The following is a 16,093-nucleotide window of genomic DNA, read 5'->3' as shown; positions in this document are numbered from 1 at the left end:
TTCATCACCTTCCTGTGTGCTCACAAAGATGCCTGACAAGAGGGAACCAGGAAGGTCTGAGGCCTGATTACCTTCATCTCATTCAGGTCCACTGGGGGTTGCAATCCTACCTTTCATATAGCAATTATTTTGTATCACCACCCATTAGTAGTCACTCCTCATTCCACATTGCCCCTCTGGCAACCACTAATCGATTTTTTGCCTGTATAGACTTGCCTACTCTGCACACTTCATATAAATAAAATCATTTAATACATGACCTTTTGCATTAGTTCTTTCACATAATCTATTGTTTAAGATTTATCCATGTTGTAGTATGTATCAGAACTCCATTCCTCTTTACGGTTGAGTAATATTTCACTTCATGAATATATCACATTTTATTTATTCATTCATCAAGTGATGGACATTTGAGTTATCTGCAGTTTTTGGTTATTGTGAATAATGCAGCTACGAACTTAATCTTCATTCTTTCCTTCCTCCTACTTTGTTTAGTTTCCTCTTTTGTTCAGTGTTTTAAGGCAGAAAGTTAGGTTATTGATTTGAGATTTTTTTTTTCTTCCTTAATGTAGGCGTTTGCAGCCATTTATTTCCCTCTGAGCATTTTGTTTGCTGTATCCCATAATTTCTGGTATGTTTTATTTTTATATTCAGTCATCTCAAAATATTTTCTAATTTCCTTTGTGATTTCTTCCTGGACTCATTGGTTGATTAAGACATTCCTACATTTTCTATTTTCTTTCTGTCACTCTTTGCTGGTTTCATTCTACTGTGGTTACGAATGATACTGTGTATGATTTCAGTGTTTTAAAATTTAATGACACTACTTTTACGACGTGGTCTACTCTGCAGAATGTTCCATGTGCAATTGAGAAAAATGTGTATTCTGCTATTGTGGTTGGAATGCTCATCAAGATGTCTGTTAGATCTAATTGGTTTATAGCATTGTCAAAGTCTTCAGGTTTTTTGTTGATTCTCTTCCTAGTTGTTCTTCCATTAATAAAAGTGGAGTATGAAAACTTCAACTATTATTGTTAAATTGTTTATGAGTTGACTATTTCTACCTTCAGTTTTGTTAGTCCTTGCTACATGTAATTTGGGACTCCACTGTTAGGTTTATATGTATGTATAATAATTATTTCTTTAATGGATGGATCCTTCTATCATTATAAAATGTCCACTTTGTCTCTACTACTAATTTCATTTTAAAGTCTTTTATTCAATATTAGTATAGCCACTCCAGACCTCTTGATTACCATTGCATGGTATATGTTTTTCTACCTTTTTACTTTGGATCTATCTTGTTTTTGAGCCTAAAGTGGGTGTCTTATAGACAGCATACAGTTAGTTCATACTATTTTATCCATTTTGTCAGTCTTCACATTTTGATTGGAGTATTTAATCTATTTACAATTAATATAATTACTACTAAGGTAGAAATTATATCTACCATTTGCTATTTATTTTCTATATATTTTATATCTTTCTTTGTTCCTCTTTTTCTTCACTATGGCTTTATTTGTTGAACAGGCATTTTCTAGTGTACACTTTTAATTTTCATGTTGTATATTTTGCTCTACTTTTTTAGTTATTTTCTTAGCAGTTTCCTTGGGAGTTGTTATGAACATCTTAACTTATAGTGATATAACACAGTTCAAAACCAACTTAATTTCAATAGTATGCAAGACTTTGCTCCTATGTTGGTTTGTTCCCTCCCCACTTCTGTATGCTGTTATTGTCATATAAATCATATCTTTACATTAGAAAGCCATCAGTGCAGCTCTGTAAGTATTTTTATGCAGTTGTCTTTCAAATCAGATTGGAGAAAAAGAGACTTAAAAGCAGAAAATACATTTATACCATCTTTTATATTTATCCATGTAATTAACTTTACCAATACTCGATTTCTTCATAAAAATTTGAAATACTATCTAGGTGTCCCTGCAGAGGAAAGAGTGAGGGACAAAATTCCTGTCTGAGGATAGAATGTGGTAGATAGAAGCAGCCAGAATATATGTTCCTTAAGAACACAGGTTGGGGAGTTAGATATTTCTGGCTTTGTTTTCTTATTTCTTCAGGTGATAGTTGTCATAAGGTAAAGGTGTTTGAAGAGAGAAGAAGCTACAAGGGAATGAAAGCACAGTGGACCACGGATATTAGAGCTGCAACCAGAGATGGAGATAAGAAACTAACCTACATCTGACACACAATGTGTCAGTAAGCCACTCACTTTGTAAGTTTCTGAGTTGCAGGCATGGGTCAGAGAAGAAGGTGATTCATCCAGGCTGGGATAGCCAAGGAGAATTTAGCTGAGAGGTAAATTATAATTAATTGAAGGTGAATAATTACAGATACATATGGTAGTGTTATTACGTATACCTGACATAATGCAATTGATGTGTGACTAATGCCTGTAAAAACCACATTTGAATCAGCCTTGTAGAATCTATTGCATCTTATTATAACACCAAAGATTCATTTTATTATGAAATATAAGCACAATTAAGAATAAGACAATTTTTATTTTTATTTATTTTATTTTATTTTATTTTATTATTTTTTTTTTGGAGATAGAGTCTCACTGTGTCGCCAGGCACCAGGCTGGAGTGCACTGGCGCAATCTTGGCTCACTGCAACCTCCTCCTCCTGGGTTCAAGCGATTCTCCTGCCTCAGCCTCCTGAGTAGCTGGGATTACAGGCGTGCGCCACCACACCCAGCTAATTTTTGTATTTTTTAGTAGAGACGGGTTTCAACATGGTTTCGATCTCTTGAACTCGTGATCTGCCCGCCTCGTCCTCCCAAAGTGCTGGGTTTACAGGGAAAATGACTAATGGGTACTAGGCTTAATACCTGGGTGACAAACTAATATGTACAACAAATCCTCGTGACACACGTTTACCTGTATAACAAAACTGCATATGTACCCCTGAACTTCAAATGAAAGTTAAAAAAAAAAAACATGGCTTTTGAGAAACATTATTATTATAAATGTGGCTGTTTATCCTGCTACAGAAAAGCCTATAGTTGTGGCTGCCAACTTTGAGATAAGGTCTAATAGGAAGAAAATGAGAGTACCTTCATACCTCTGGTGCAAACATTATTTTTTCCACTGGCAAGGGTCTGAGAACATAGGCCTCCTTGTGCACTAACATTTTTTCCATCACCACTAGCAACTCATCCTTTATTGTTACTTGATTGCTGCCTGTAGTATAAAAGTAAGAAGATGTTACTACATGAGCTTTTTGTAGCAGCAAAGCCAGTATATTTAATCATCAATGTTCTTCTCAGGCTAGTGTCTTCAATTGTGTGTATTACAGCTACACTGCTGGCCGGGCGCGGTGGCTCACGCCTATAATCCCAGCACTGCGGGAGGCTGAGGCGGGTGGATCACGAGGTCAAGAGATCGAGACCATCTTGGTCAACATGGTGAAACCCTGTCTCTACTAAAAATGCAAAAATTAACTGGACATGGTGGCATGTGCCTATAGTCCCAGCTACTCGGGAGGCTGAGGCAGGGGAATTGCTTGAACCTGGGAGGCGGAGGTTGTGGTGAGCCAAGATTGCACTCCAGCCTGGGTAACAAAAGCGAAACTCTGTCTTAAAAAAAAAAAAGCGGGCCGGGCGCGGTGGCCTGTAATCCCAGCACTTTGGGAGGCCGAGGCGGGTGGATCCCACGGTCAAGAGATCGAGACCATCCTGGTCAACATGGTGAAACCCCATCTCTACTAAAAATACAAAAAATTGGCTGGGCATGGTGGCACGTGCCTGTAATCCCAACTACTCAGGAGGCTGAGGCAGGAGAATTGCCTGAACCCAGGAGGCGGAGGTTGCGGTGAGCCGAGATCGCGCCATTGCACTCCAGCCTGGGTAACGAGAGCGAAACTCCGTCTCAAAAAAAAAAAAAAAAAAAAAAAAAGCTACGCTGCTGCCCCTTCAATCCAAGAATATGGGAAACCAGCCGGATAGAGGGATGTTGATACCTTACTTTGCTGTTTTACAAGAAAATTAGAGGACTGCCTTGAATGGACCCACCAGAATGGAAATTCCCTGAAAACATCTTATTCTTTCATTTTCTCTAATGTATCTCCAGTACCTATAGTGGTGTCTGCATACAGTAGATGTTGAATAAACACTTTTTAAATAACGAATTATTAATTATTAATTTTGAATCCTAGACTTGGCCAAGGTGGTCTTTATAAGTTGACCTGTTGGGATCCACTTTTAGGGGAAACATCACAAACTGCATAACATCTGTCCTTGTCCTGGTATTGCAGGTTCAGACTTCGTAAGTTGGTCCAGCTCCTCTTTCTTCTCCCTCCTTGAGTGGACTCACAGTGTGTGTAAGGATTGGCAGACAGTTTGACATCAGGAGCTTGACCTTGATAGGTGCTTTGAGCTTCCAATCCTCTTTCCATAGACTTCGACAGGTGATATACTTTATTTCTTCAAAGTCTGGGTTGAGTCCTTTCTCTTGCAGCTGATATGCAGTTAGGAATGCGTCTCATGAATTCTAGCCCCATTCCAAACAGTGGTCCTCAGTGTCTGGAGTGATTCTGGCTAGATTTGTGGGTTCCTTGTTGTGGGGTCCATTGGGCAAGGCCTCACACACACGGTAGCAACTCCAACCTCCCAGCTGACCTTATGCATTCTCAATAGTTTTTGGGACATATTTGAATCATGACTTGACACTGTTTCTGTCCCATGGTGGAGCACTACCCAAGACTGTCTCCAGTTTTGAGTAACAAGCAGCTCGTGGTGATAAGTCAAACAGGAGAGCTGTGGTTCCTACCTTCAGCAACTCTGATGAGCTGGAGAGGGATCAGAACTGGTTAGAGAATTTCTTACATCAAACCCCTTTAAGAGCCCTTTTCTTTTTTAAATTCCAGAGATTTTAGAAATCCTGAGTTCTTAGATTTTAGAGTAAAATAAATAGCCAGATTGATATTTTCAAAGTAATTTTCAAAGAATATTTTCAAAAGAATATTTTTGATTCAATAGACTCCGAATGTACTCTGTATATTATTTGTTTTTGGTTGGTTGTGCCCAGCTCCACACTGATTTCTCCCACATTTTCAATTTGTCATTTAATTCATGTCCTATGATGTTCCTTTGGCTTATTCTAAGAACCACCTGAATGGCTTTAATGAACTTTTTCTCTACATTAATATTTCAACAATCTGGCAGACAGAGTGAGCTTTATCTCTAAAGAGCTAATTCAACCTAGAGGGTAGTCAAGTATCACACATCCAAAACCTGACAGAGAAAAATTTTTACAAAAGTTTTATTAAAGTTATGATTCACATAGTTGGGCTCTTAGCTCTGCAGATTTTAAAATATCAAAACAAAAAAATGAAGTTAAACAGGCAAAAAAAAAGTAAAGTAGAAAAAGACTAATTGCTTCTAAAGATCTCTTGAGAAGTCTCCAGGAAGGGACAAGTGGCATCAGCCAGGATCATGGACTTACTGGCTGTGTGACCTGGGTCTTGTGCAGAACTGTTGGACTAACAATTTTCCTGTTTGCAAAATACGGTTATTAAGAGCACTGGTTTATGGAGTGAGAAAATTAAATGAGTTCATAGTAGTCACTTAAGGGTTTTCTAACACCTAATAAGCAAATACGTTTTTGATCTTACAATTATACTAATTTATAAGCCTAGCAATACTTCTCATTTTCTCTCTTTCTTTTTCTTAATGGTGTCAATCCACATCCTCCACATTACTGCTTTCCCTAAGCTCTCAGCTCCATTTCTCCCCTGACCCAGAACTTCTTTAGCTTTACTTAATTCTACCCACTCTACCTTCTCTGTCTGGGAATTTACTTGTGTATGTGAAGTTATCTGTTCTTCCTGAGACCATCTTTTTCCTCCTCCTCCTCAGCCTCCTCCCCTTCCTCCTCCCCCCTCCTCCTCCTTTTCTTCTTCCTCCTCCTCCTTTTTCTTCTTCCTCTTTTGAGATGGAGTTTTTTTTTTGAGACAGGGTTTTATTCTTGTTGCCCAGGCTGGAGTTCAGTGGCACAACCATGGCTTCCTGCAACCTTCACCTTCCAGATTCAAGAGATTCTTCTGCCTTAGCCTCCCGAGTAGCTGGGATTACAGGTATCCACCCCTACACCCAGCTATTTTTTTTTGTATTTGTAGGAGAGATGGGGTTTCACCATGACCTCAGGTAATCCAGCAGCCTTGGGCTCCCGAAGTACTGGGATTACAGGTGTGAGCCACCATGTTCGGCCAAGACCATCTTTTTCTTTACTCTTTTTTTTTTGATGGAGTTTTGCACTGTCACCCAGGCTGGAGTGCAGTGTTTCAATCTCAGCTCACTGCAACCTCTGCCTCCGTGATTCAAACAGTTCTCTGCCTCAGCCTCCCAAGTAGCTAGGATTAAAGGCACCTGCCACCACACCCAGCTAATTTTTGTATTTTTGGTAGAGATGGGGTTTCACCATGTTGGTCAGGCTGGTCTTGAACTCCTGACCTCATGATCCACCCGCATTGGCCTCCTAAAGTGCTGGGATTATAGGTGTGAGCCACTGCACCTGGCTTCTTTAACCATCTTTTAATTTTAGTCCAAAGCTTTTCACCCTTGGCATTATTGGCTTTTGGGGCCAGATAATTCTCCATTGCGGGGCTGTCCTATTCTTGGTAGGAGGCTCAGCTGCACCCCTGGCCTTTACCTGCTAGATGCCGGAAATTCTCTTCCTACCTCTATGTTTTGGCAACCAAAAATGTCCATTAAAGAGTCAAATTTACCCCTTCAGAAGAAATACTAATTCTGCCTATTTTTTTTTTTTTTTTGTCAATTGCCCGCTACATATTCACTGCTTTGTAATCGGGCTGTCAGAAACAGCTAGTAGCTCCTCCGAGGAGCCTGGGGTGTCCACTGTGAGAGGCACATTCTTTTCTGAGAGTTAGAGGCCTCAGTACAATCCCCTCATCCCATCCCGCCTCCTCAACTGCCTCAGAATTCCAGCATAAAAAGACTCGACAGACTCCTGAATTTTCCAGGCCTAGAGCTAGAATTCTGCCCCTTCTCTGTGGAGGTGTGGGATCTCAGGGGCAGGTGGGAGGGCACACTTTCAGACCCACCTACGGAGAGGCAGGGTGAAATGCCAAGGGAGACGCTGGTGGTAATGAGGACAAAAAGCTTTATTTTTTGACAATGTCAGGCACAAGCACTGCCGGTCCTCCACAGGTACAGCGGTAAGGGAATAGGTGACATTTTGGACATAAAACAGGAAGTGCTTTCTGGGGAGAGCTCGGATCCTCCACAGGAAACCCCCAGCTCAGCCCGTAAAGCGTGCATCAGCATGGGGCTGTTCCTCGTCCCCTGGGATTCTTGTTTCCTCCAAAATCGCTTGTCTCGGCCTCAGGATCTGGATCAGCAGCAGCCCCCAGAACTGTGGCCACAGCCGGAGCCCCCGCCTTGCTGACCACTGCCCCTGTCACAGGAGTTGGAGCGCTGGCGCCGGCATCGGTGGTGGCGCCTGTGGTGGCTCAAGCAGCAGCCGCCCTCGGAGCTGGAGCCACAGCCCCCGGAGATTGGGGCACAGCCAGAGGAAGCTGGAGGCAGACACTGTGCTGGGCTCTTTGGGGGGCACTTGGGTGAGGGGCACTTGGGTGGGGGCTGGCACTGCTGCTGGTTCTGCTGGCAGGACATCTTGGCAGGAGTTGAGTCTTCCTGGACAAAACAAAGCCACGTGTTAGTTCAGAATCTACGGACCAAGGTCTCTAAGATCAGCTCCCGCTGAGGCCAGAGCTGCAGGCGTGTGAGGGAGGCTGATGTGGGTTCCCGGGACAGGCCAGATGCCTCTCACTCTGCTCTCCACGTGGGACAGATTGCTGTCAGTCTAAGTGGGCATCCATGTTTCTATTTCTCCAAAGAACCCCTAGGAGATGCACCCTTTTGGGAAGAAGACTTCTGGAGAATGGATGTTACAAGAAATGTGCCAGTCTGAGTAGAAAGAGGATGGGAGGGAATCGTGAGCTCTATGGCCTTTGCAAGTCATGGAATTGCTGTCAGGTCCTACAGAGTCTTCCTCCTGGCCCCTGGCCCCCCGAGCTGCCCTCTCCCAGCCCTGTCTCTGGGTCTTTGTTTCAAACCTCTCTGTTTCCATCTCTTCTGTTATGGCCTTAGCTTTCTGTTCTAACATCCCAGATCCAGCCCTGTCCCCTGCTGGACACTTACCGGGTGCAGAGAAGGCAGGAGAAGGCTGTTCCCGAGGAGACTGCAGATGTGGAACCCAGGGCAGGAGTGCTTTTATCCTGTGCAGGGTGTGTGATGCACAGCCTGGGCATGCTGCGGCTTTCACAACTAGGGGAGGTGACAGTTAGGCACACGCCCAAGACTAGGTTTCTAGCTTGGGTTCTTCCATAACATTCAACCAATGCCATTGAACCTGGAAGCAGGATTGGTGTCCACATACCTCTCAGCTGGGAGCCTGCCACTGCTTCCTTCCTCCTCCCTTCTTCTTCCTTTCAACTCACATGCTGTGGAGCACAGTCTGTCCCTTACAATTTCCTGGGAATGAGTATGACATATTCCTTTCTTGAGTCATGAATGGGTAAGTAATAGTCATTTCAACAAATGATGCTGAAACAATTGGACGTTCATATGTAAAATAAATCATACCTAATACTAGATATAAAAATTAATAGATGGTGATTTAAAAAATTAAAGTATAAAATGTCTACAATAAAACATTAAAAAAACTCTGTGACTTTGAGTTATACAAAATTTTTCAGATATGCCAAAAAGGCATGTCTTTTTATTTTAAATTTACAATTCAAAATAAATATTGGACTTCATCAAAATTAGAAGCTTCTGCTTTTCAAAAGGCACTGCTAAGAAAATGCAAAGAAAATTCACTCACTTGGAGACAATATTGTAAAACACATATCTGACTAAGACTTGTGTCAAGAATATTTTTTAAATTCTCTAAAATAAGTAATAAAATGGACAATATGGCCGAAATACTTGAAAAGACATTTCAACAAAGAAGATACATGAGTGGCAGGTAAGCACATGAAAAGATACTCAACATAATCAGTCATTAGAGAAATGCAGTGTAAAAGCGAAGGGAGATACCACTGTATATACATCGGAATGGCTCAAATGAAAAATAAATGACAATATCAATTAATAGGGGGGATATAGAACAATGAGAAGTGCAAGTCATTGCGGAGAGAAATGCAGAATTACATGGATTGGCAGTCTCCCCCAAAAACTAAACGTACAACTTACTATTTGCCCCAGAAATCCTATCTTTAGATATGTAGTCAAGAGAAATAAAGTTGTATGTTCACAGAAAAACCTATAGGAATATTTATAGCTTTATTCATAACTGGCCTGAAATTGAAGAACCCCAAATGCTCTTCAACTGATGAATAGAGTTTTAAAAATGGTATGTCTATGCAATGGAAGGCTACTTAGCAATAAAAAAGGAATTAATTACTGATTCATAAAACAACAGGAATGAATCTCAAATGCATTATTCTGTGCAAAAGAACTCAGACTTTACATACTACATATTATATGATTGAAATTATATGACATTCTGGAATTGGCAAAATTATCAGAACTGAAAATAGGTCAGTGGTTGCCAAGGGTTGGTATGGGAAAGGGGTTGATTTAATAAGCACATGAGGGAATATTTTGGGGTGATAGAACTGTTGTATATCTTAGTTGTAGTGGGGTTTACAGGACCATATATGTTAGTCAAAGCTCATAGAATTGGATAATTAAATGGATGATTTTTTGGTATATAATACCTCAAGAAATGAAACTTAAAATAGAAAAAAAATTAAAATAACACTTTTTAGAAATAAAAAGTAATGAAATATACAAAAAGAGAAGCAAAGAATGATGAATACAAGATTTAGTATCATGGTTATATTAGATGAGACAGGCGGGGACATGGGTGAAGGGTGAATTACACAGATGCATGTAACTTACGATGAAAGTTACCATTTTCTCTTGGATGATGAATTTTTTCTGTGTTTATTATTTAAATAATAGATAGACTAGCAGATAGACAAATTAATTAAGAAGGCCAAGCATGGATGAATTATAAGCATATAATATGAACAGAGGATATTTGTTAATCCAATTTTGTGCTTCTGAAATCCCATAGTAAGAAAATTAAATGACATAAACGTCACGACAACTTGGACATCTTCCCAAGTTGCCATTTTTGGCTTGCTCATCTCATCCTCCCCAAGAATGACTCAGTTGCTTTTCACAGCATCAGTCATATATTGCAGAGGAGAAGAGTTGCTCCTTGGTCGGTTGTTTGTTTACTCATTTACTACTAGTACGCCTCCTCAGAAGATTCACCTTGGAACTAGACCTCAGATAAAGCACTTCCTGGCCCAGAGTTAACATACTTGTTATAACATCCTTCTCTCGAGCCAGTCACGTAAAATTCTTCTTTATTATCCCAGGTCCTCAGGATGTCAGGGATACTAAGAAATTCTCACAGTGCAGAAAGAACATCTGGAGCTGCTCCATGCTCTGAGAGAAGTAACTGGGCTGTGGACTGTTTCTGAGAAGAACAAGTGGGTGGAGATTTCATAAGGGAGGTGTGAGATTAAGGTGTTCTAGCCCAAGGAGAAAGAGCATGTCTCCAAATCAGGGTATGGAGACAGGAACTCAGACGGGGACTCAGTGTTGGGGCTAGGAAAAAGCCAGATACAAGTCAGCTTTCAATTCATGAGAAAAGGGTGACCCTCCTGCAGACAAGTTCTGAAATGTTTGAGTCACACTGACAGGGGAGCATGTGTTATACTCAAAGTCTTTCAGCAATTCAGAGTTGTACATCTTTGGAATTAAATATGGACTCTATACTTACTTCTGGACAATGGCTGTACATGGAAAAGTAGTTATTCACTTCTGCAGCTAGGTTTGAACTCCAAGGCTAAGACAGTTTCTCTCACCCACACTACAATGCCTGCATTTTGCCTTTGGGCCCAGTGATCACACATATAAATACCATATTTGTATACTGTCTACCTTCTCTGCTGGATTGTAAGACCCCTGAAGAAACTGAATGTGTCCCTTATTGACTGCTGAAACCCAAACTGAGCAAGCCACTCACTGGCCCTAGCGGATATTCGGCTTGTGTTTCTCAAATAAAGGATGGTGAGAGTCAATTCCAGCATGTAAGACTGATGATGGCATGTCAGAAGGAGAGAGGCTCATATCAAACTTTGGGCTCGAGGAGAAAAGTCATGGAGTGATTACTCCAGTGAGGCTTGCAGATCAGAGGTCAAGGTAGATCCAACAAGGTGTCTGGGACTCCCTGGGAGCACCCTGTCACTCAGACTGCCCCATCCCTGTTCTCCAGTCTTTAAGTCTGACACCACTGGCAAAACTGTATTTTTTTTACTCTCTTGGTTCCTTTTCAGCCTCACTATCCAGTTTGACATAGAAAAGCACATTGCTCCTGTAATGGGACAATCACTAGATGAGCTAGTGGCTGCCCTCAGTGCAGCAGTTAAGCTGAAAATGCAAATAAACCCAGAAACCCAGAAGGGAATGGGATCTTATATTGAAGACCAAGAGGATTTTTGTATATGGGGTGAGATAAGAGTCCATATGAATATGCATGTGAATATCTAGTTTTCCCCCAAACCATTTATTTATTTATTTATTTATTTATTTTGAGAGAGAGTCTTGCTCTGTCATCAGGCGCCAGGCTGGAGTGCAGTGACATAATCTTGGCTCACTGTAACCTCTACCTCCCGGGTTCAAGCAATTCTCCTTCCTCTGCTTCCCAGGTAGCTGGGACTACAGGCACAGGCCGCCATGTCGAGCTAATTTTTTGTATTTTAGTAGAGATGGGGTTTCACTGAGTTTAAGATAATTATTCTGAATTCTTCAGCAGTCATTTTATAAACCTTTACTTCTTCAGGGTCCATTACTGGAGCTTCACTAATTTCTTTATGATGGTGGTGTATTTTTTTCAGATTTTTCATAATTTTTGTGTCCTTGCATTGATGCCCAAGCATTTGAGGAAATTGGCATCTCTTCCACCTTTGTCTGTGTTCTTTGGCAATGGTATACCTTCTCTGTCTGATCAAACCTGGGCTTCTAATTAAGCTAGTTTGTGGTGACCTTGAGCAGGAAGACCTTGCGGTCATACTGTCTAGCTGGGCTGAACGATCAACTGTGCTCTGGAGTTGAGTAGAATTTCTGGCTGTGTTCCATGGTCTGGTGAGAGCATTGGCTGGACTCTATAGTAAGAGCTGCTGGCTGAACTTGCCTTTGATTGAGCAGTATTGTTGCTTATCTTCCGTGGCTGGCCAGGACTACAGTTTTGAATCTGTAGCTGGGTGAGGCCATGTTCTGGGTGTCAAGGTGGACCAAGGTGTCTGAGATTGCTACATAACCATGCAGGGTGACAGAACCAGAGTCTATGCTCCATAGATACTCCTGGGCATGGGTTTGCCTCTAGTCTTAGGATGACCTAAAGCAGAGCACCATGGCTTGATATATTAGCCACTTGGATGCTGGGCCTGGGTGGAACAGATGCTCCTTCTGCGGTTAATTGCCACCATGCCACTGTTTTCTGGCCTTGGGAAGGGTAGAGAAGCCCAATGGGTAGGGCTTGACTGGGTGAAAGGTTGGCAGCTGGGAATGAGTGGGGCTAGATGTTCTCTTTGCAGGTAATTCCCATTCTACCCAGATCTCCTGGCCTGGAGAAGTTTCAAGGAGAGCACTGGGGCTGAGTGTGGAAGCTGACCAGAGATTCAAGCCTGGGAGACTCAACAACTGTGCTTCTGGCTGAGCATTGCAAGCCTCTCTGGTAGTGTGCCTCTGCTGGCCAGAATGTAGAGCAACTGTCAAGACCCCTTACGATAATTCAGTCTTATATAAAAAGGGAAGTTTCTGATTTGTGACAACATGGATAAACCTGAAAGACATAATGCTAAGTAAAATAGGCCCGATATATAAAGACAAATGTTCCATGATTTCACTTACATGTGGAATCTTAAAAAGTCAAGTGCATAGAAGTAGAAATGATCATTATCAGGGATTGGGTTGGGGAATGGGGAAGAACCAGGGATATGTTGGACAAAGGATACAAAATTGTAATGAGACAGGAGTAATAAGTTCAGGAGATCTACTGTGCAGCATGATGACTATAACAACGTATGGCATCCTTGAACATTTCTAAAAGAGTAGACTTGGAGGGCTCTTACTACAAAAAATGATTAGCGTGCCCAGCTGTCATTCTGGGAGAACACCTGAACCCCGTCACCCTTTGGGACCATCAGTGCAATGGAGGACTGACTTACAAAGGCTGTGGTCTTAGGCTTGAAGTCTTTTTAAACACTTCGGTGATGGTGCTTGTTTTGTCAGATCAAATGTACTTACTTTTCTGAGTGATAGTCCGTCCATTTAGACTGCAAGGTACTCAGTGGAAGAAACATGCCCTATACATCTCCATACTACTGCTGTTGGAAGAAGTAAAACGAAAGATGCCTGTGAATCGCTGAGCAGAGGCAAGCAGGAGGTTCTGGGTAGACCAGAGTGGGAAGTACTTCTGCCATCACCAAGACATCCTGGTTCCATCTTATTAAACTTTCAGGCATGTGCCCAGGAAGGCAAAGAAGATCATCTTATTACACTTTTAGGCACATGCTGAGGAAGTAGCAACTGGGAAGTGTCTGGTGCTGTCACCTCGGTTGCAAAAGCAGCAGCATACTCAGGTTCTTCATCATGAACACCACATAGGATAAAAGGGCTCCTACCCCGGACTTCTCCACAGCATCCTCGCGAGCAGCCTTTTTCTCTTACTTCCTCCGTATCTGGTGAGTGGCCAGCAGGGGGCAGACCCTCAGCTGGGAGTGTTTGGGGAAGACAATCCCAGACCTCAAATGAAACCATCAAACAGAGGCCTACAGTGGGCAGCAGAGGTGGAGGTGATGGTGAATAAGGAGCCTCTAAGGCATCTGTCAGGGGCCTGTGAGCTGCAAAAGCCACAGGACCTTAGGATTCCTTCGTATTCTTGTTTGGAACGTGTTGTCAGGAATGCACATAGATCTATTTTACATTCTTGAGGATGCTTTATCCAAATGCATGTGTAGGGTTCCCTCTACCACATTCCTATTTCTCTCCCACAGATCTTGGCTTAGAAAGTGGCTTCATCAAGGGGGGGTCAGTGTGTGACAAACCCCAAAATAAGGAGATGGTCTGAGGATTCTGTGCTCAAATGTTTCTATTATTTCATTCCAGGTAAAATTCCTGCCAAGATGTCCTGCCAGCAGAACCAGCAGCAGAGCCAGCCCCCACCCAAGTGCCCCTCACCCAAGTGCCCCCCAAAGAGCCCAGCACAGTGTCTGCCTCCAGTCTCCTCCTGCTGTGCTCCAAGCCCTGGGGGCTGCGGTGGCCCCAGCTCTGAGGGCGGCTGCTGCCTGAGCCACCACAGGTGCCACAGGTCCCATCGATGCCGGCGCCAGCGATCCAACTCCTGTGGCAGGGGCAGTGGTCAGCAAGGTGGGGGCTCCTCCTGTGGCCATGGCTCTGGAGGCTGCTGCTGATGTGGATCCTGATGATAAGATAAGTGATCTTCGGAAGAAACAAGAATCCCAAGGGCCCAGGAAAAGCCCCATCCTGATGAGTGCTTTCCCAGATAACTTGCTCTGGCCTCCACGAGCTGAGCTGGGGATGCTCCTGTCGTGTATCCAAGCTGTCCCCAGAAGGTGCTTCCTTTCTAATGTCCGGGATTTCAGACATTTCAGTTCCTTCATCCCTGCCCCTGCCAAGGATTGGCAGTTCCTGTACCTAACCCTGCCAGAAAATACAGCTTCTCATTCCCATTGCCACTGGTGTCTCACTTGTTATGAAATTATCCAGAATTTATCCATCCAGGCCAGGCTCTCCTGTCACCTGACCTTGCAGGAACTTAGCCAGAGATTTAAGTGCGTTACCCCTGGTAGGGGTGACCCCAGTGAGCTGACCTCATGCTCTGGGAAAGCAGCTGGGCTTTGGTCTCCCAGCCAACCCTCTGTCACCACAGGACACCTGCTCAGCCTCAGTCCTGTGTAGCTTCTGCCCCGATGAAGAACAAAGGGGCCAGGAATTGGGAGCCCCTCACGGAGGGGAGGAAAGGTTGATGGGCACCATAACCAGGATGAGTACGGAGCCTTCCAAGGCAGGCATCAGGGTGGGGCTGTGGAGAAACCCACGTGCTGGCATCTGCTGCATTCCATAGGAACAGGATGGGCCCCCACTAAAGTTCTGGGGTATTCTGAAACTTCAGAACTTACACATCTATTGTTGTATCCCAGTGACTACAGATTCTACTCCTAAGAAGCAAAAGTAGCCACTCAGCTGTGTTCAGCCCCACAGTCTGGCTACCATGAGAAAGTGCTCGGTCCATCTCTTTTAAATGCCTCTTTTCAGGACATAGGCTACTGAAGGGACCCTTAACATCATGAGTAAAATACTTCAGGGGATGATTCTGAAATCATTTCCAAGCCAGAGACAGGGGTCATGTGCTGGAGGCAGGAAAATCTGCTGAGGATATCAACACCTGAACCTACCCTCTCCCCAATCCACAGTCAGAACCACCCTCTTTCCTATGGCATTTATGTTCCCACGGGCATCACTATTTGATGCTCCCATATCACTATGTCAGTCCACTAGGGTGAACTGTCAGGCAGAATGAGAAGACAAAAATTATAAACCCGATAGTGAACTCAATTTAATCTTCTTTGACAATTATAATTTAATTTAAATATGAATAAACTTTGGTTAGAACCTGACTGATTTATCTTGGAAAAATATCTAGAAAAGGTATTTATTTTAATATTAAAGATTAATTGCATGAGAAACTTATCTAAAATTCAAATGAAATTAACAAGGAAAATAGTATTTAGTTTGCATCAATTCTCCGTACCCAAAATACAGACACTATTAGGTCAGCTGCATAATATGAGGTCCACCTAGTGCTACCATCAACCTCATAAGCAGCAACACATACAGCAAAGTCATCGCTTTCAAGCCCGTCCATTATCATGTGTGTTTGCCGAACTCCATTTTGAGTCCAACAGATGGATGACTCCTCACTCAGTGTTCTCATGGTCTTCAGAT

At 42.7% G+C, this 16,093-nt stretch overlaps 2 protein-coding genes across 2 annotated transcripts; one reads left to right on the top strand and one right to left on the bottom strand.

The window, feature by feature from the left end:
• Positions 1-7,139: 7,139 nt before the first annotated feature.
• On the bottom strand, positions 7,140-8,212 carry LOC101030284 (late cornified envelope protein 3D). The gene is made up of 2 exons (XM_003941912.3): positions 8,183-8,212; positions 7,140-7,675 (listed from the first exon to the last, which is right to left on the bottom strand). Exon 2 carries the CDS (start codon positions 7,652-7,654, stop codon positions 7,376-7,378), a length of 279 nt encoding a protein of 92 aa, XP_003941961.1. The 5' UTR covers positions 7,655-7,675; positions 8,183-8,212; the 3' UTR covers positions 7,140-7,375.
• A 5,547-nt stretch (positions 8,213-13,759) lies between these two features.
• LOC101029974 (late cornified envelope protein 3B) lies at positions 13,760-14,608 on the top strand. Its single transcript, XM_003941911.4, has 2 exons — positions 13,760-13,809; positions 14,234-14,608. The coding sequence occupies exon 2, from the start codon at positions 14,251-14,253 to the stop codon at positions 14,536-14,538; it is 288 nt and encodes a 95-aa protein (XP_003941960.1). The 5' UTR covers positions 13,760-13,809; positions 14,234-14,250; the 3' UTR covers positions 14,539-14,608.
• The last annotated feature ends 1,485 nt before the right edge of the window (positions 14,609-16,093 follow it).

This window comes from Saimiri boliviensis, chromosome 19 (assembly GCF_048565385.1).
Source record: "Saimiri boliviensis isolate mSaiBol1 chromosome 19, mSaiBol1.pri, whole genome shotgun sequence".
Classification (NCBI taxonomy): Eukaryota; Metazoa; Chordata; class Mammalia; order Primates; family Cebidae; genus Saimiri; species Saimiri boliviensis.
The sequence above is the reverse complement of the archived record's forward strand: the minus strand, read 5'-3'. Positions and strand labels throughout refer to the sequence as shown.

Excerpts from the sequence above, each read along its gene's own strand:
- LOC101030284 (XM_003941912.3), bottom strand. The coding sequence starts at position 7,654 with ATGTCCTGCCAGCAGAACCAGCAGCAGTGCCAGCCCCCACCCAAGTGC.
- LOC101029974 (XM_003941911.4), top strand. The coding sequence starts at position 14,251 with ATGTCCTGCCAGCAGAACCAGCAGCAGAGCCAGCCCCCACCCAAGTGC.